Source organism: Anguilla rostrata, chromosome 4, assembly GCF_018555375.3.
Source record: "Anguilla rostrata isolate EN2019 chromosome 4, ASM1855537v3, whole genome shotgun sequence".
NCBI lineage: Eukaryota > Metazoa > Chordata > Actinopteri > Anguilliformes > Anguillidae > Anguilla > Anguilla rostrata.
The window spans coordinates 9,315,489-9,335,531 of NC_057936.1; the positions used below are offsets into that span (position 1 = coordinate 9,315,489).

The following is a 20,043-nucleotide window of genomic DNA, read 5'->3' on the forward strand; positions in this document are numbered from 1 at the left end:
AGTGATGTAAAACAACCATCAGTTTTGGTATCATGTCAAAGAGAGTTTATTTCCAAGGCTCTCTCTTTTGCAAATAGGGGACAGGATGCAATTCAGTCCCCTGGAACACCACTTCAGGGACAGGCAGTTCCACTGGGCACAAGTGGTCCTTCACTGATCCCTTGATACAAATTAGCCATGCTTGTGAAACCCTTTGAGACAGTCCCTTTCACTTCTTTATCTCATCACTTTATCTGTTTTCACAATACATTTTTCTGTTTTCACTGTATCGGGGTTGCATTTATATTCTTCCAGTTGGGTGTTTTACTTGTGATTGCTATATCTAAAGGAAGAGTTAAGTACTTAAATTACTGATCTGACATTTTTTTCCTCACAGAAGAGGACATAATATCATAAATTATTTAATGCAAATGTTCTAAAGTATTTGTAAAACCTTTTAAATGATCAAAAGGAAGCAAAGCCCAGCTCCTGTGTAGCAATGGAAACAACAGAACAGCTCTGGTACAGCTCACAACATGGAGAGATCAGCTGTCATTGTCACACATTCCTCATGAAGACAATTTATTTTTAGCCTGTGACTACGATTCTCAGTTTAACAGCTGCTGGGCTTTTGTGTCTGAGAAAAGTATTGTCTCACTGATTTTCTTTTCTTTTTACAAAACCACAAAAGCTTTAACTGAGGGACTGCTTCAATGGGTAATTACAAATCAAGGCCAACACAAACATGTACAGGTAATTACTGTGTGCTTGTTTGGTATACAATTGATTATAATTTAATCTCAGAAAACATGTAAAAATGGGAAATATATGGGACAAAATATTTACTATAGTGACATTTTTTATGGATTAATCAGGCAAACATCATTGATGTATGACTGTTAGTAGTAGTTTTAAAATGTAATGTTAGTAAGCATTTTGTCCATACATTTCAGCAAGTAATACAGATGTAAGATGCTGGTAACAGTCTACTGGAGTCTCACAGCTTGTCCACGTTTTGTTTTAAATGACATGACAAACAAAACTGTTCATCAAAAATGTTTTGATTAATATTAAACTTTTTTCTTTTTTGTTTTTTTGTTTGTTTATTGACATGATCAGAATTATACACATTTTTGTTGAAATGTGCATGCTATAATGTGGCAAAAATGTGAATTTCTTAAGTTATTTTTATTAACTCTTCGTATTTTATTTTCCAAGACGAATGGAAGAAAAAAGTCAGTGAGTCATATTCTGTAATAATAGAGAGGCTGGAAGATGACCTACGAATCAAAGACAACGAGTTGATGGAACTGAAACATGTTTTCAGGTAAGGATAGCAAGAAAAGTTCTTTGGTTGCACGAATAAATAATTTCATGAAAAAGGAATGCTTATTTATGTATAGAATGGTATAGTTTTTAAATGTTCCATGCAATGCTTTTTCTTTCGTGTACTGAGACAAAGACTATTTTCATTGTGCAGCTCGGATGAAGCATTCAATAAAGTCAACTTGAATTATCGTACAGAAAGTGGGTTGTCTCTGCTGCATCTCTGCTGCATATGTGGAGGTATGTGAAAAGTGTAATTGCATGCTGTTGAATTAGAAATATGTGGGATATTATTGGTTTGATTTTTAGAAAGAACTGAATGTGCTTTGAACTAAATGCCTTTATTGCAATCTTAATTCTGCTGTGGTCCAATGTTAAGTATTGATAATTAAATATGCCGATTGAATGGCTAGGTATGTGTACTATTGATATATATTTATCATTCACCAGTCTTCCAGCAAGGCTTTTTGTTTAACCAAATTTAATCTTAAAGACAATTGTGGAATTGTGCAATTCATGAAGATGGCTATGTGTGCATTATCAGTGCAATGTTACCTAGAGATAATCCAAAAACTTTACTGCACACAAACAGGGAACAAAGCTCACATCAGGACCCTCATGCTCAAAGGCTTGCGACCCTCGAGACTGACGCGAAATGGATTCACCGCCCTGCATCTGGCTGCTTACAAGGTTCGTGACAAAATGCCTGCCGCCATTTTCTTAGTTTGTCAGGTGCTGATTGGTGTATTCTGAAGATATCAGATGGCAACTTACAAATAATAGGGGGTTGTAATGTGTTGTCAGTTTCTCTGGAATCGATCCAAATGCCTTGACACATTGGCTATTCATTGTTTTGCCTGTGTTGGGCATCTAATTCTATATATCATGTATTCTGTCTGTATTCTCAGACCAGTTGATCATTTAAATGAGTCTTTATTCCATAATGTGAGATTTGCCATTTTCCCTTATACAACTCCCTGAGCTGTACCAGCACTGCAGTATTTGTATACTTCGTCTATCTCCAGGTTCACAACTCCATGTTCACAACTGAAATAGAAATTGAGGTACTGGGAATGGTATGACGCAGCAGAATACCAACTGTCCCATCTCATTTTGCATGGTTCTGGAGACAGCTTTGTTAGTAGGACCGATCTTTACTCTGTTATTATGTTCCTTTGAACCACTGTGTAGTGCAACTTTCTGCTTGGACAAATGAAAAAACTTAACAGCTCCCACAATTTTGTCAACAAAACAAATACTATAATACGTGCAATTCCTAATTCTCTGTGCCATCATTGACTCAACTGTGGCCAAAAACAGGCTGTCAGCTGACTTGACCAGTTTCTTTATATTTTCTTTGTGTGCATCAGTGGCCTGTGGCACATACTTCTCCCTAAGCTCTTCTGCAGACGGGACTGTCCATCATTGCTTACATACTGTTACGGCCGGCTTGACGGGCCGCAACAAACAAATTCCAAATGCGCCAAAAACAGACAGAAACTAATCTAAAAACAAAACCCAGACATTCGTTATGAATTACAAACTAACATGCAAACTACAACAAACAAAAACCCACAAAACCAAAACAATCTTCACACAAAACACAAACCACACAAAAGAAGCCCCAAAGGAGATCTCCCCAGCCTCATACTGCAGGGCTTATATTGGACCACAGGCAGGTGGAGGCAATCAAGCAATTAAGCAATTAGGTATTACCTCCACCTGCACTACCCAGGCAAGCAGAGGCTGGGGTTATGGCAGCTGTCCAATGCTCAAAGCTCACTGCCCTGCTGACAGATGATCCCCCCTGGTGATTGGTATCCATACAAGACTTCAGTTGACGCTTTTTTATTCTCAGGGTTAATTTATTGTTGTTTTATGTCTGTTTGGATTAAATTCAAACTGTGCAGAATATAGTGAATCCATGTATGTGGTGGATACTGGTGCATAGAGTTACTCTGTTTACTTTCCTTCCTCTCCATGTGTTAGAAAAACAAATATATGAGTCACAATTAACCACTATATACTGTATATATTAATCAGGTGATTTTTTCAAAGCCAGTGCCTTTGGGGACCCCATGAGGACATCAGCTGTAATGTAAATTTGAATCCATGTGGGTCGCATGCTTTTGAAAAACCAGTGCCCCTGATTAGAAGAGTACATAAAGGCTTATGGTACTTGAGCTTGTTTTCAGGGACTGCCAAGGTAAACTGAGAGGATCAATGCAATAAATAATTATTTTTATATTACAATTGAAATTCTACTGATTAAAGCCCCTTAGATGCCCTTGGATATTTATGCATTTTACATATGTAGTAGTGTTGAATGCACTGTATTTGAGGAAATTCTCTGTGCCACAGCAGTGTACGTATGTGGGTAAGTAAGTTGAGATCATTTGAATTAGTATCTGAATAAGGCACACACATAGAACGATGATGTATTGCGAAGGTGTCCTAGCTGCAATACCTGGGCGCTTTCCTTTCTAGGATAATGCCGAGCTGGTGACAGCACTGCTACATGGGGGTGCTGACATCCAACAGGTGGGCTACGGTGCGCTTACTGCCCTACAAATTGCCACTGTCGCCGGGCACCATGAGGTAAGCACTGCCTCTTTATCTGAGTGATTATTCCATTGTTTCCCCACTAGAAATGGATTTCTAGAATCAAATCCTAACCAGTGCATACCGGTTTAGACTGTGTCAAGGAGTTCCATAATTGATCCAGTGTCACTCAGCGAAGGAGGTTTCAGGTGGCAGTTATTCTCGATCTCATCACACTATAGTGACTCTGGTTGAACTGGCAACTGAAACGGTCTCTACCAGCTGTGTTAAACTGCAGCCCTCCAATGCAAAAACTGAGTAATACAAACAGGATAGTTGTTGAGAAAAGGCAGTAAAGTTTGGGACTTCCTTAAGAAACAAGAAGACTACGACCTTACTGCATGGTGGAATAAATGTATCCGGTAATTTTCTTTTTAATAGGCTGCAGATATTCTTCTTCAGCACGGGGCGTATGTGAATGTCCAGGATGCTGTGTTCTTCACCCCACTGCATATCTCAGCTTACTACGGTCATGAGCAGGTAGTTGCAAAAAATAAGGAATCAGAGACAGAGCTTTCATCTAGACTGGGGAATTTCTAATGGTCCTACTTTCCCTCCACCCAGGTGACGAAGCTGTTGCTGAAGTTTGGGGCGGATCTGAATGTGAGTGGGGAGGTGGGAGATCGGCCATTGCACCTAGCAGCTGCTAAAGGCTACCTCAATGTAGTCAAGCTGCTCATGGAGGATGGAAGCAAGACAGATGGTGAGATTTTGTTCACAAGATGGATAGCGAGACATGGGACAAAGGCCGTGTGAAGGCCTAACTTATCTTGTCCCCCCATTTACATGTGACGCAAAGTTAGACAAGAAGTAGATAAGTCGGGAACAAGGAAACAGGGAAAAAATGGAATACTTGTTATATTGCCAATGTGGCACCTCAGCAGTCACCATTAATCATTCAGTCACCACATGGGTGTAGTGTTCACAAAAATTTATTTATCTTATTCATACTTCCCAGTAATCTGTAGTAAGCTACAAAAAATGAACACCTAGACACATCATAATGTGTATAGACCTCCCAGTTGCTCTGTGAACTGCAGGTGTTCTGCGACTGTATGTGGTCATAGACAGTTATTTACAATAGCACCTTATATTTCCTCCACAGTCAATGCTCAGGACAATGAAGACCATGTCCCTCTGCACTTTTGTGCACGCTTTGGCCATCATGAGGTGGTGCGTTTTCTACTGCAGGGCAATTTTGAGGTGCAGCCACACTCTGTAAACATCTATGGGGACACACCCCTCCACTTGTAAGTATGGCTGTATTACCAGGGTAATGCAGAAGGAAATCTAGATTAATTCTTACTGCGACTCATTTTATCTTTACGAATGAATAACACATTTAAATATGTGTGAGCTGCTCAAGACTGCTCAGTGATATAATGTAAGCATTAAAAGTAGCTCACTAGGGTAAGATTTAAGCAACAATAAGGGCTATAATCATTGCAGTTAGAGTTGACCAGGACCAGTGCTTTTAGGATGTGATACTGAAGTACCAGCACTTTACAAAGTGCAGAAAATGTGTGTGTCATAATAATCTTTTTATTCTGTAATTCGTACTGTAATGCACTGCAACTGTAACTCTACTGTCAATGTGACATGCACTACTGTGTGCTTATCTTTTCCACAGGGCCTGTTACAATGGCAAGTTTGATGTGGTCAAAGAGATTATTCCGTTATCTGGTACTGACAGCCTGTGCAAGGAGAACATATTCAGTGAGACAGCCTTTCACAGGTATGCCATGAGCAATATAGTTGCCTTTCCCTTGCCTATCCACATCATCTTTATTCCCCAGGTATTTGGAATATTTACACAGACGTTTTTAAGAGACTTGACAATTTTCTGTCTTTTCGCAGTGCCTGCACATTTGGGAAAAACCTAGAGATGGTAAAATTTCTTCTAAGCCAGAATGCAGTCAGCATCAATCATCAGGGAAGAGATGGGCATACAGGTGCATTATGTTTTCTTATATCAAATCATATTTAGTCAAGTAGCACATCCAGTTAGACTAGCACAGAGGGCATAAACTGTCGAGGGCGTGATCAAAGGGTTTCCTATTTCCCCCACTGCAGGGCTGCACAGTGCCTGTTTCCATGGACACATCCGACTGGTGCAATTCCTGCTGGACAGCGGTGCCGATATGAACCTGGTGGCCTGTGACCCGAGCAGATCTAGTGGGGAGAAGGATGAGCAGACCTGTCTCATGTGGGCCTACGAAAAAGGTAAATCGCAGTGCAAAGGGCTTTTGACTGTTGGAAGAACCAAATGCTGTAACCCAGTAATTGGATTGTATAACCCAGCATTTTTGGAATGGAGGTTTTCCGGGGTTCTCATTTTTAAACAGGGCACTGAGTGACTGCTGACTACTAAGTTTTATCACTGTAACACCTATTATAGATACCATGCTGTTTCACATATTTTTCACATTATAAATATTTAAAAAAATCTTTTGGTTGAAAAAGCTTAATTATATAATATGAACAGATCGTAGCAATGAAATTAGACTTATTTGTGATTGATATTAAGCAATTAAATGATGTTGGACTTAACTGCAAGTCTTTATGTCAACAACAAATCAAGAGAAATAGATAATTAACAATGTTACTTAAAATATCAGCAAAATGTGCTGCTGGGTGGATCATTCTGTTAAGGCACTGTTGGCTGTGGCTGCTAAACACATAATTAGGAGGGTTCAGTTGGCTGGGATTCACATTTAATTGCTCTCTAGCAACTCCTGCTGATTGATTTGACTACTACTGCTATCTGGTGACTCATGTCTGTGTAAGCTTGGCTTATTGGCTCCCATGAGAAAAGACGCAGCTGATAACATTACATGCTGCAGAGAACAATGTATGCATGTCTAAACTCTCCCATGCTTACTGCAGAGATTGCAGAATGAGCATGGCTGTATGGGCCTGGGAATTCCATATTGCAGAGAAAATGGCAGGGAGGTATTTTCATATTTCTAATTTCTGTGACATTATTCCAGAGTGAAACGATACCTACACTCACTTGTCAGTAGGAGACTTACCTACTCCTGATTGGGTTGTGTTTATCACTGATTGATGGTCAAGGTCTGTTGTAAGGGAGGTGAGTAATCGTATGTCTGCGTCTGTGCTACAGGCCATGATGCTATTGTCACGCTTCTCAAACACTACAAGCGTCCCCAGGATGAGTCACCCTGCAATGAATATTCCCAACCAGGTGGAGGTCAGTAATGAACATGGTGGCACTCAAAGCAAGTGTCCACAAGTTACTTAATAAAGACTGGGCTTGTGGTTAGCTATCTTTATATTATCCGCCAGGGATTATTTTACTGTATATTTAGAGGGGACAAAAAACAGTGTCAGTTTTGAAATTATTAAAGTTTTGCATTTATGTTCATGATTTGCATTTGAGAACAAAATGATGAAAGTAAGATTAAACAAGCCAAAAATGAGACTTTGTATGTTCTGTGATAAGAGGCTTAAGAGATAAATATTTTTAACACATTATGATTTGTCTTTGAGAGTGCAATACATAATCCTGAATTTGCTTTTTGTCCTGTCCTCATGCCTTTTAGATGGGTCCTATGTGTCTGTTCCCTCTCCACTTGGAAAGATAAAGAGCATGACAAAAGGTAAAAAATAAAAATAAAAATAATAAACCATTACAAATGAAAGTTTTATTTTATTTGTGTAATGTTTTTAATATATGTACGCATGACTATACTTTTCCCCAGAAAAGGCTGACGTGCTCTCGCTCCGAGCCAGCCTCCCATCACACTTCCACCTTCAGCTGTCCGAACTGGAATTCAGTGAGATTATTGGATCAGGTACATCTGTAGGAAATCAGACCATTTATGTAATTTTGATGAAGCTCTGTGTTGAAAATCATGCGATATTAACAGTTTTTATGTTTCACCAGGTTCCTTTGGAAAGGTTTATAAAGGAAGATGTCGTAACAGAATTGTTGCAATCAAGCGGTAAGTGTCGCACATTTTGAAATTCACTTTTGAGAAAAAATTAGCCGCAATCTCCTTTGCAGCTGTATATTTTGATTACGAACAACCACGTTGAAGTACTTTAAAATTATTATGGAATCCTTTTATTTAAAAAAAGACTGTGTACTGGATGGCTTGTAGAGGTCTGATGGTGACTATTGAGGATGTAGTTATAATAGTCTAGAGCAGAAATGACCTGTGTCTGGAGCAAGAGAGAAAAACTATTTTAAAAACTTTTGTACACTTGTTCCCGGCCTAAAGTTTATTTATTAATAAGGTCCACTGGCTGTTGTTCTCTGCGTTTAATACTGATTTGGACACAACCTTATAAGCTTGGTTTTCCAGGTACCGCGCCAACACGTACTGCTCCAAGTCAGATGTGGACATGTTCTGCCGGGAGGTCTCCATCCTCTGCCGACTCAACCACCCTTGTGTCATACAGTTTATGGGTGCCTGTCTGGATGACCCGAGCCAGTTTGCCATTGTCACCCAATATGTTTCTGGAGGGTCACTGTTCTCCCTACTGCATGAGCAGAAGAGGTGAGGAGGCTGTTTTTTTTGTGTGAAAAGTGCATGAAAATATGAAAATGCATGAAAAATATGAAAATGAGCAAACTGTGTATCTGAAGTGCAGTTACACAAGCCTGCTTTTTTACTTAGACATGCAGGCTATTCTTTGTATTAGTGATCTGTATAAGTTGTAAATATAAAGACATTTATATTGGACAGGATCATTGATCTGCAGTCTAAGCTCATCATCGCCATTGATGTTGCCAAGGGAATGGAGTATCTCCACAACCTCACTCAGCCAATCATTCACCGGGATCTCAACAGGTGAACATGCTCATTTATCATTATCATCGCATACAAATGTATAAATGCAACAGAGACAATTTATGTTTTAAACTTTTATCTTCCGCATTACTGCAATTTATCATTAAGACTACGATAATTTGAATTCAAACTTCAGGCTTTGTGTTTGTGGATTTCTTACTTGGAAGGCATCATCAGGAATAACCAGCAGGCAGAAATACATACGTCTGATTTTTGTTTAAGTTTGATTTCTACATTTGATTAAACACTTATTTTACTCTGAAACCAGCATGTCATTAATTGTGAGCTAATAACGCATTTTTATTTTGTATTTTGTAAAACAGAGTTCCAGTACAATTATTGAGTGAGCGTTATGCCTGTTATGTAATGTTACTCTTATGCTGCTATCTGCATGACAGCATATGACTCTGAAATTGTTTCTTGCAGTCACAACATCTTGCTTTATGAGGATGGCCATGCAGTAGTTGCTGATTTTGGAGGTAAGACACCCATCTTGAAAATAAAACGGTGCATGAATTTGTTTACTTATAATCATAAAACCATTTGTTTGCAATGTAGAAAATATAATAGCAGTATGAAAGAGTGTACTTTATGTTATATCTAACCGCATTTTAGGTGAATAACGTATGGTCATACCTGCACATAAATTAGTACATTATATAGCTAACTTCGTGTACTTTGCCACCGTATGTTAGCCTAATGGTTAGTGTAGATTCTTTTTCATTAAAATTGGAGAAACACACTGGTTTTTCACTAGTTACTATGCAAAATATGATTCAACAGAATTTCAGTCCATTATAATCCATTTCACTATAATGGATTTAATGAAAACTAGAAGTACAAGTCAGAAAGGGGTTGAAATGAGAAGGCTTGCCACCCAACTCAATGCTGGTCAGTCTGACTGATTCCACCAATTTATTGCTGGTTCCATCAGTCTCCATGAACTCTATCTTTGCTGTCTGCATGCTCTAGATACAGAGCATCTTTTGGTCAAGAATATTGTGCATTTAGCATTGATTTGCATCACATATCAAATCTATAGAATTATTACCTTGGTTTTACCTAAATTTTTGACACCCATCTATATTATCTGAAAATGGATATTTCCTCTATGTAACATTTTAATACACAAAGGTATTCAAAATAAATGTACATTATGATTCTTTAAACAAATGTCTATCAATTACTGTTTGCAATGAATCATTACACTTGCAAAATAAATTTTGCTCCTCAGAATCAAGATTCCTTTTGTCCATGGATGAAGACAATATGACCAAGCAACCTGGGGTTTGTTCAGCATGATTTAATTATCTCCTGGAAAAAAAACAAAACACATGACTGGTTAGAAACCGTACAAGGATGTACTAGATATGTGGATGGTAGCAGATTTTTCAAAATAAGTAAACAAGCTTTGTGTACCCTGGAATACTTACATAATCGTGGGGACTGCATTAATATATCATTACTTTAAGGTAATGAGCAGGTCGGGGGCCCTGGGATATGTCCTCTGTTCCTGTGTTGGTGATTGTGTTCATGTTGTTGCTAAGCAGAACTTGCGCTGGATGGCCCCAGAGGTGTTCACCCAGTGTACACGCTATACTGTCAAGGCCGACATGTTCAGCTATGCTCTTTGTCTGTGGGAGCTGTTGACTGGAGAGATCCCATTCGCCCATCTCAAACCTGGTATGGCCCCCCAAACAGTTAAACGAGTTCATACACGCTTGCAGTTTAGAGTTTGTTTTGCACTATTTTGTGTTATCATGGAAAAACTCTGGATTTCACATTCTTATTGTTGTGATGAATGGTTTTTTATGACCCCAGGAAGGCTGGTAGTTGCCTAGTCACCAAACAATAAAACAAGTGATATACAGTGTAAGTTCAAGAGTTCATGGAGACTACACTGTAAATTTGTTGTGCAAATTTTCCTCTCTTCCAATGTAGCTGCTGCAGCAGCAGACATGGCCTACCACCACGTCAGACCTCCCATTGGCTACTCGATCCCCAAGCCTATCTCCTCTCTGCTAATGAGGGGCTGGAATGTATGCCCAGAGGTGAGTGTCCTTTGAATGCCTATTAAACACACAGGGATTTCCCACACTTCTGTCATATTTGTCATTAAGCAATCATGACCAGGGATGCTGGGTGAATCATCCTTAGAACACTGTTCTAGTGTGTGGATGTGCCCCATGGTCAATGGTCAATTCCTACACAGTGGCAGTAACAGGCCGTATGAAAAAAAATTCTTGTTGCTCTAAACAAATATTATGTCTGATGTTTGTGCTCTGAACCATACTGCATACTGGAACGCATACTGGAAAAGTGCTTAAACTGCACAAGCCACCCAACAGCCCCAGCCTGTACATTGCTTTTAAAATGTATTTTATTTTTTCATTTTCGTGAAGGGAGTAGTGGTGTATTTCACTGTGACTTGTTTTGGAATACCTATCGGATCTTCTTGTCTAATGGAGTCTGTGATCTGCTACTTGTCCTCTCAGGAATAATGAGTCGAATTTTCCTTTTTGGAGACCCCTCTGCTGAAGGCAGGCATTCTAGGATTATAGTGGGAGCAGAGGGGACTGCAGTTGTGCTGGGTCTGTTGGATAGGTCATGTCCATCCGGTACATTCTCTGCAATTCTTGAGTCATTCGAAATTTCAGGGTTAAGAACATCCACTGCTGATGGTGCGTGTGAAGTCAGTGGGTGTACAGAAGTTCCTGTCATCTCTGGAGATAGAGGATCTGTAGTGTCTGTTTGTGGATGTCCAATAGTTTGGCTGCTTTGAGGTTGGGTTGCTGTGGTTTCCAAGCTATCCTGGAGGCTATGAAGCAAAATAGAGCTTGCTTGTTTTGCTTGTTCATTTCCCAATTGATGTTTCCGTAATTCTTCATCTTCTGTTGATGTCACAAGGCTTGCCTCCTCTAAATTTGCATCATCATTCATTGATTGGGGGTGGCCTTCTTTGTTGTTCTTAGTATTTATCCTTTGAGACCCAGACGTTTTAGTGCTGTCAGTTGATTGGCTGAGCTTATTTTGAAGGCTTTTCTTGTGTTGTTTCTTGCTCCATTTTTCTGGTTTCTGTGTGTCAGTATCTCTGGTTTCTGACCGGTCTCCATCACCCTGCTCTGCTGAAACACTGAGCTTAGCTCGTTTTGCCATTTTGCTGGCTGCTTTTTTATTCTTCTCCTCTTTGTTCAGGTTTTTCTGAGCATGTATTCTGCTTTTTCTAAATGGGTTAAGGTTGATCTTGACTTTCAGTAAGCTATTTGAACGAACATTGAGTTTTTTTCTCACTTTATTTTCATTTGAAGTTTTTGAGCTCAGCTTTTGTGTTGATTTTAGATTGTCTGACTTTTTCGTATTCTGAATTTTTGCGTCTTTTTGAAATTCATTCTTTAGAGCACCAGATTCTCTCAGGTCAAAGCTGACTCTCCTTTGTGGTGGTTTAATGCAAGGTTTTCTTACGTGATGATCACTGTAATCCACATATGTGGGGTCTTGCTTGTGATTGATTTTGTCTTCTGTATTTTCTTCTCTCTTGTACTGCTGGTCAACAGTTTGGGCTATTTTCACCTCCATGGTTTTGCCTCTCTCTCTGTTACTTCCTTGCCAGTACTCAATGGTTTGACTACAGTGTACACACTTGGTGGTGAGGTAGTCTGGCAGTGTTTGAATATTTTGTAATTTACCTTCATTGTAGGGTAATTTATCACAAGATTCTTTGGATGCATTTAATCGCTCCCTACTCTGTATGAAATTGATCTGTTTGGGTGTATTCCTGCTGCTCATGTGAACCAGGTTCTGGTTTGAGGCTCCACGTATTTCTGCATCAGCATTTAATATAGTGGGCATCATGGTGAAATCATGATTACTATTATTATATTGCCTTTGATATATGATCTGGTCTCTCTGGCCTGGGCAATCTAAAAAGAAATCAAATATGTAATTATACATTAAATAAAAACACTGGATTATTTTTGTTGTATGCATTGTTATAATCTTGGGCAACCATGAAGTTCATATAACAGCAAGCAAATATTATCACAAACATTTCTTATCTAATGGGAAAACATTTTTCATCCGCAAAGTACTGTCCATGTCTCCACACAGTTCTTACATAAATAAGCCCACTGTGCCTCACTCATAATGTGCTTGTTTAGATCTTGCCGATTTATTAGCTGTCATTATTACCTTCATTTGAATTCAGGACAAGCCACGGCATGTGCTCTCTGTCCTCCTCCCTCGGTGCCAGTTTTTTCTGTTTGCCAGACACAGTTGCTAACCAACTGTCGCTCTGGACAACAATTGCTCCGCTCCTGCCCGCTCCCTCACGGCCGCCTGTGCTATAGGAGACCAAGCCGTCCCGGTCGCAACTGTGGCACGCGAAACAGTAATCCGGCCTCGCCTGCTTTAGGTCCTGTCTCGCCATTTCTCTGAGCCAGGGCTTGGCTTTTGATGTCTCCTCCTCATTGAGCTGCATCGGTTTGGCCTCTGCATTCCCCGGATTAGCGATAGAAAGGATTTGCACTTTGTCGTCATCACTGAAACCCCACCATGGAGCTCTTTGATTTAGCCGACCCTCACCAGGGGTGAACACATCTGTGGACGTGTTCCTCATTGGTTTTTTATTGTTGCCGAGTTCCATTTTGCAGTACATGGCGCCTAGAATTACTCCCACACCTCCTGTGAATTCATGAATATATATATAAAATTAGTCACTAAGCATCCAAAGACCCTTTTCTATAGCTATATTAAAGAAACTTACAGTGGTACATAATTGCAAAGACGCCAACATCTCACCAGCAAAGAAGAAGGTGGCAGCTAGAGAGATGTCCCTGATGTACTTCTGCATGGAGATTCTGTCTTTTATCTTGACAAGCTTGGTAGTGCTCTTATTAGGCAGCATGCAATTAGCTTCAGTCAGCTGCACCACATTCTGAACAGCTGAGTTAGCTGAACTCAGGCAAACAAGCTGCTCGCTGTTGTACAGTTCTTTCCCCGGTGTTCGCAGGTAACTTCTGAGAAAGGAAGAGAGTTCCCATAGCTCACAGGTGCAGTGCCACTGATTCAAGACCAGGTTGAGTTTTGAGAGCCAGGGAAGAGAGGAGAAGGCATCTGGTGCACCGTGTAGTCTGTTCCTTGACAGGTCTAGGCTGTGCATCTGAGGAAGGTTGTGGAAGCTGTCTTTGGCTATGTACGTGATAAAGTTACCCGACAAGTCTAGTGTCTTCAGATTTTTCAGGTTGGAGGAGCTGAAGGTGCCGGACTCCACTCGGGTTATCAAGTTTCCCTCCAGCTGTAATGTCAACAGGCTTCTTGTGTCTTGGAACCATTTGCCATTGATGGCATGAAGAGCATTGTTACCCAGCTGTAATATCTCCAGGCTGTGGAGCTGGGAAAAAGTAGTCTCTGGGATGGAGGAAGTAGTGATTTTATTGTGGTCTAACAGCAATGTTCTGAGGGCATAAAGGTTCTGGAAGGCATTTTTCAAGATGTCCGCTATGTTGTTATTGCTTAGCCCCAATACAGTGATTTTAGTTAGGCCAGAGAAAGCACTGTTGTCCACAGAACTGATCTGTCCATCTGTGAGCATTACAGCTCTGGCTGTCAGAGGAACTCCTGGAGGAAAAAAAATGATATTTGTGATGCAGCACATCACATTACTACTAACTAGATCTGTGATCTCCAAAGAACTTCTGGGCTCCTGCCATACTGTCAAACTGACCATATGCCCCAGTGAAAACACTGGGTTCTTATGATTGGAAAAGACAAGCACATTCACCACAAAACACAAAAACATAAAACAAGGCTGACAATTCAACTTTCAGCATTAGGTATATTAATTGAACAGAAGAAACGGTTTACTGTCAGTAATGGTGCTGGGTTTTTGTACTCCTTGGTAGCATTAATGTTAGAACCATGGTTTTGGTGAGAGTGAAAAAGTAATTTGTGCCAGGTAAAAATATGTGAAACTAGCTCTTCATGAGATTTTCATAAACACACCCATGCAAACACCACCCTTCCCATGCCAGCCAGTGTACATGAGTTCATGTTACAGTAGATGCTGCCCAGGAGGGAGAGGAAACATGCATGTCAGTTGTGAAATTCTGGTTGCTCCTTTTTTCCATTATGTCCTTATTAGTATATTTGTGGGTACACCTTTACACAATATTTTTGAATCTTTTTCTCATCCATTCTCTATCTTATTTTTTATTTTTAGAGAAAAAGAAACAATTTTGTGGACTTGAAATTTCAGCCTGGGTTGTACGTTCGTGCAAGTCTATTGGAAATGAGTATCAGCTGAAGTTATTTTGCATCAGCTGAAGTTACAGGTTGAAACGGTGTTCCAGCTTTGGTTCAGTCAACTCACCTATGATGACAGAGAGCTTGCGGCAGATGATGGCCTCATCAGAGCACACCAAGCAGGTGGCAGGACAGGAGGCAGTGCATCGGTTCAGTACACCCAGCAGAGCAAGGAGTACACCTGAGGTTTCGAAGTAGAAGAAAAGAGGATTGGCTCAATGACACACTTTTGTGTACTCAAATGTAAAGAAGTGACATATGAAAGCAGAAAAAAGATATAGCCCAACAGAAAATATTTTTGCAATATGAACTGAAACAATGGCATGACATGTTATTTAATTGAAATCAAGAAACAGAAAGGAACCCAACCCTAATGGTCATTATTGGATTGCAAAAATAAAAAAAAAGAGGCAAACTTACTTCTCATGATTTGCTATTGAAAAGGTTCATTGCTGAAATTTGTTTTTCCTTATAAAGGTGACGGTCACCATTGCTCTTTTTGGGGTAGGGAATATCTTATGTACTGTAATCTGAGAATGAAAAGAAACACAATATTAAGTACGCACAGAGAAGTGAATTGCCTGTTCTACATGTTAATTTCCCTGTCTGTGTAACAGGACAGGCCCGAGTTCTCTGAAGTGGTTGCAAAATTGGAGGAGTGCCTGTGCAATGTGGAGGTAAAGGAAATATTTAATGTCATCCCTGTTCTGGAAATGCTATTAACCAGGCTGAGACCGTTGCTCATATTAATCTATTGAATGCACTCATGTATTTCTCCTACATTATAAGTGACTCTGGATAAGAGCATTTGCTAAATAAATGTACTGTAAATTGAAATGTAAGTTACACTGACATTACATTGGCCTGTCTGCGCACTGACAGCGTTTTATAGGTTCTCGTACGTACATGTAAAAATCTTTCCAGCGTCAACGTGTGGGTGGCTTTATATACATCATTTGGACGTGTGACTAACGATGGGTCTATGTGCTCTGTGTGCCCCCAGCTGATGTCTCCGGCTTCCAGTAACAGCAGCGGCTCCTTGTCCCCCTCCTCCTCCACCGACTGCCTGGCAGCTCGCGGTGGGCCGGGTCGCAGTCACGTGGCAGCGCTGCGCTCCCGCTTCGAGCTGGAGTACGCCCTCAACGCCCGCGCCTACGCCGTGTGGTCCCAGAGGTAAGAGCGTGGGGCACACTGCACACTGCAGCCCCTTGGATCCTGCCCGAGTGCGTCCAGGACAGCCTGAGTGTTTTTACAGTTTCAAATAGCTTACTTAGATTTGGAATAGTTTTTTTTTTTAAACATGTTATCAATACTAGATAGACGCACACACGTACTTCACATACGTACATGGCAGAATGTACAAATGAAACGAAACATCAGGTCAAAATGTTCAATTCTAAATCTATATATGACTGCTGCCCACATAGCCTTTACTGGCCTGAGGTCAGCTTTATCATTGACCTCAGGCCAGTAAAGGTTGTGGGGGGTGGGGGTTGATATTTCTCCCATTTAGTAGGGAAGATGTATTGTGCTCCCTGTTTGATAGGTTAGTGCACACTGGTACATGTACAGAAATACCTAAAACAAATCCACACAGTGGCAAACCAAAATAATTACATTTTATATCCATTGATATATGTAATCTAAATACTGAGTTGTTCTGACTGAAATATCAGTTTCACATGTTCCTCTGAGTTCGTAGTGTTGCAGCAGTTGCAAATGTTATGAGATGCTGGGAGATAGTGAAAAGTAAGCAAAGAAGGGCATATAGTTAAAGATGTATGATGATCTGGTGATTGCCTGCCCAGGTTGCAGATTCCATGTCAGTGTGTGCTGTGCAAACATTCAGGCAGAGCTAACCTGGCAACCGTAACCATGTAAACAGTGACCGGGCAAATAGGCATGTGGTGGACTGCTAGGGTTTCTGGCTTCAGCAAATGTTCTTTTACAGGACATATCCCATTTCGTCTCTTTGTTGCATTGTCAGTTAGGGCAGCTGCATGAATAGGTAGAGGACAGAGTCAACTCTCCAACCATGCATTGTGGCACCCATCATGCACTTGGAGCCTATGGTACATGGTTTAGGTGCCATACTGGCTACTAGGCAGTGGCAAATAAAAGTACAAAATATTACTGTTAGGGGCTATTAAGTTATAAGCATTTATATATATTTTATTTGTAAAAATATTTATTTTCTATATATTGTACCATGTCGTTTTTTTGTATTTTATCTTTTGATTTTTAACTTTATTGTTTAAAAAAATAATACAGAAGCCATGCAACAGGTGTCAGTTCTGTAGCACAACAAATAAGTTCTTGAAAACTCACTGCATTGTGAGACACAAGGAAGCACCTTTATCAAATTGCCAGTAATTTGGTTATTCAGTTGGCTACTTACTAGCTATATATACATAAACATAATTGTTATCATAACGACATTCTCCCAGAGCAATAGCGGTCTTACCTCATAATTCCAGTGGAACTAAATGCTCAATAGTTGTAATGTGGATTTGGTCGATAAGGCGTAATCCACATGGTATCCTGGGGATGTTATGTTTCTTAAAATGCTGGGGTCAGTCCTGTAAACTTTCTCAAATAAAGAGGCACCAAACTTAAGAGGTGTCTGTGTGACTTGAGGTGTGAAATGATTAGGTTACTGCCAGTGTGGCTGTACTAGGTTCAGAGACTGTTACCTGAGATCCTGAACCTAGGAATTCTGTTCTCATGTTGTACCTGCCTCATAACAAGACCAAAGTACAGATGGCTGACAAATTAAAGGAAAAACCATCATAAAGTGTCTTAGTAAGGTGTTGGGCCACCATGGGCTGCCAGGACAGCTTCAATGCACCTTGGCATAGATTCTACAAGTCTCTTGAACTCTACTGGAGGGATGGAACCCCAATCTTCCAAAAGATATTTCCTTTGGTGTTTTGATGATGGTTATGGAGAGCACTGTCTACCACATCAGTCCAAAATCTCCCATAGGTGTTCAGTTGGCTTGAGATCTGGTGACTGCGAAGGCCATAGCATATGATTCATATCATTTTCATACTCATCAAACCATTCAGTGATGCCTCATGCCCTGTGAAGGGGGTATTGTTATCCTGGAAGAGACCACTCCCATCAGGATAGAAATGTTTCATCACATTCTCAGTCACCTGGGGAACAGTTGCTCTTCTGTTTTCCCTTGCATATCGCACTAATGCACAAGCATCACAGTCATCGAATGTGTGCTTTCAACGACAATTTCCATACCCAATTTACTGATGTCTTTTCCTTAGATCTAAATGCAGATGTCACTCCAGTCACTATTCCTATTGAAACACTAGCCAGTTGAGCAGTCCTTGTGACTGACGCTCCTGCCAGCCATACTCTAATAATGCACCCTTTATTCGAAGTCACATAGATCTTGCCATCTTGATCCAAAATCGAGGTCAACTGGGCCTGCTTCGTATTTTTATACATGCCACAGAGCATGGTATGGCGTTAATTGCTTAATTGTATCATGCAGTTCACCTGTACGGAAGCATCTGCATTCTTCATGTTTCTCCACTCATTTATTCAGGTTTTTCCTTTAATTTGTCACCTGTCCATATGTGTGCTTCATCCACCCTTATCTTGGAACCAAGAACGATAATGAAATTATTTCTCCTCTCCGGTGTTCCATGCAATAATATAGTTCTGCAGTGTTCCTAAAACTAAATGGTAAATGGTAAATGGACTGCATTTATATAGCGCTTTTATCCAAAGCGCTTTACAATTGATGCCTCTCATTCACCCATTCACACACACACTCACACACCAACGGTGAAAGGCTGCCATGCAAGGTACCAATCAGCTCATTGGGAGCACTTAGGGGTTAGGTGTCTTGCTCAGGGACACTTCGACATGCCCAGGGCAGGGGATCGAACCAGCAACCCTTCGACTGCCAGACAACTGCTCTTACCTCCTGAAACTAATGTCAACGAATATCTAACATAGTCGCATTGCTGTTCTTGTTTTTATTAAACCATATCTTGTTTCTTCAGCACTGCACGGCGTTCTTCTCAAGGCCTTTCTCTGGATGAACTAAGGAAAAGTATGCAGTATCCACCTATTGACAGAAATGGTTAGTATTCCATGTAAGGGTTTTGCTTAATATTACTTTCCTAACCACTCCTTATGTGGTGATGGAAACATTTATTTTTTAAAGTGTAATTGTTCACCACACAATGATAAATATCCTGTTTAAAAAGTGAATAAAATATAGTTGCAAAAGTTGGAAAATCGAGAAGGTTCACAGCTGTGTATGTGGGACATGAACTCTTAGCATAATATTGTTGTGGACCAATGTTTTGTCAGTAATGCACACGGTAATTTATGTCTCAGTGTTCCTTATCTCTCGTCCACAGGCTATGTTTCTGATCCAATGAGTACAATGCGCCTCCACTCTTGCAGCAGCAATGGTAGCTTTGAGGACAGCAACTGAATCCTTACCTCGGGTCCAGAGTACAGAATATTCAAATGTCTAACTGCTTTTTTGTGAGGTGTGATAATCAGCCTTTAACTAATTTCGTTTGAGAGCAGCTACCAAAAGCAAATGCATGCACTTGAGGAATGTGCATTTCTTTTCATACTTTCTTTACCACGTGTCATGTTTGACAGTCAGTAGATTGTACTTATGTGTGTTTTTGAATCATTTATTTGGCACAGTATTTCCACATTACATGTGATATCTTGTAAATATACCTTTTTAGGGTTTTTTTTAGGTTTTGTTGCATTGATTTTGCACATTACACTGGTGTTTTTCTGTCTGCATCAAATGCGTAATTGTCAATATAAATGAGTAAAAACAGTCATAGTGCTTCATCTTCCTTTTTGTTTCAGACTAAAAATATGTTCAGACTGAAAATTAATTTAACAATTTATATCTGCTGTGTAGATAGAACGGTGGTGTCATTTTCACAAGATAAATGATTGGAGAACATAACAATACAATGGTTTACACAATCTATGTATTTATTGTGCCAAAGAATTAAAA

General features: G+C 40.1%; 1 protein-coding gene across 1 annotated transcript; it reads left to right on the forward strand.

Moving 5' to 3' along the window:
* Positions 1–560: 560 nt before the first annotated feature.
* Positions 561–19,873, forward strand: tnni3k (TNNI3 interacting kinase). Its single transcript, XM_064330511.1, has 25 exons — positions 561–732; positions 1,198–1,306; positions 1,460–1,545; positions 1,898–1,995; positions 3,793–3,903; positions 4,288–4,386; positions 4,471–4,609; positions 5,012–5,156; positions 5,537–5,641; positions 5,764–5,858; positions 5,980–6,129; positions 7,031–7,117; positions 7,470–7,526; positions 7,629–7,721; positions 7,814–7,871; positions 8,235–8,429; positions 8,619–8,723; positions 9,150–9,202; positions 9,958–10,010; positions 10,274–10,406; positions 10,665–10,774; positions 15,641–15,700; positions 16,027–16,196; positions 19,052–19,131; positions 19,415–19,873. Exons 1-25 carry the CDS (start codon positions 693–695, stop codon positions 19,489–19,491), a joined length of 2,508 nt encoding a protein of 835 aa, XP_064186581.1. The 5' UTR covers positions 561–692; the 3' UTR covers positions 19,492–19,873.
* The last annotated feature ends 170 nt before the right edge of the window (positions 19,874–20,043 follow it).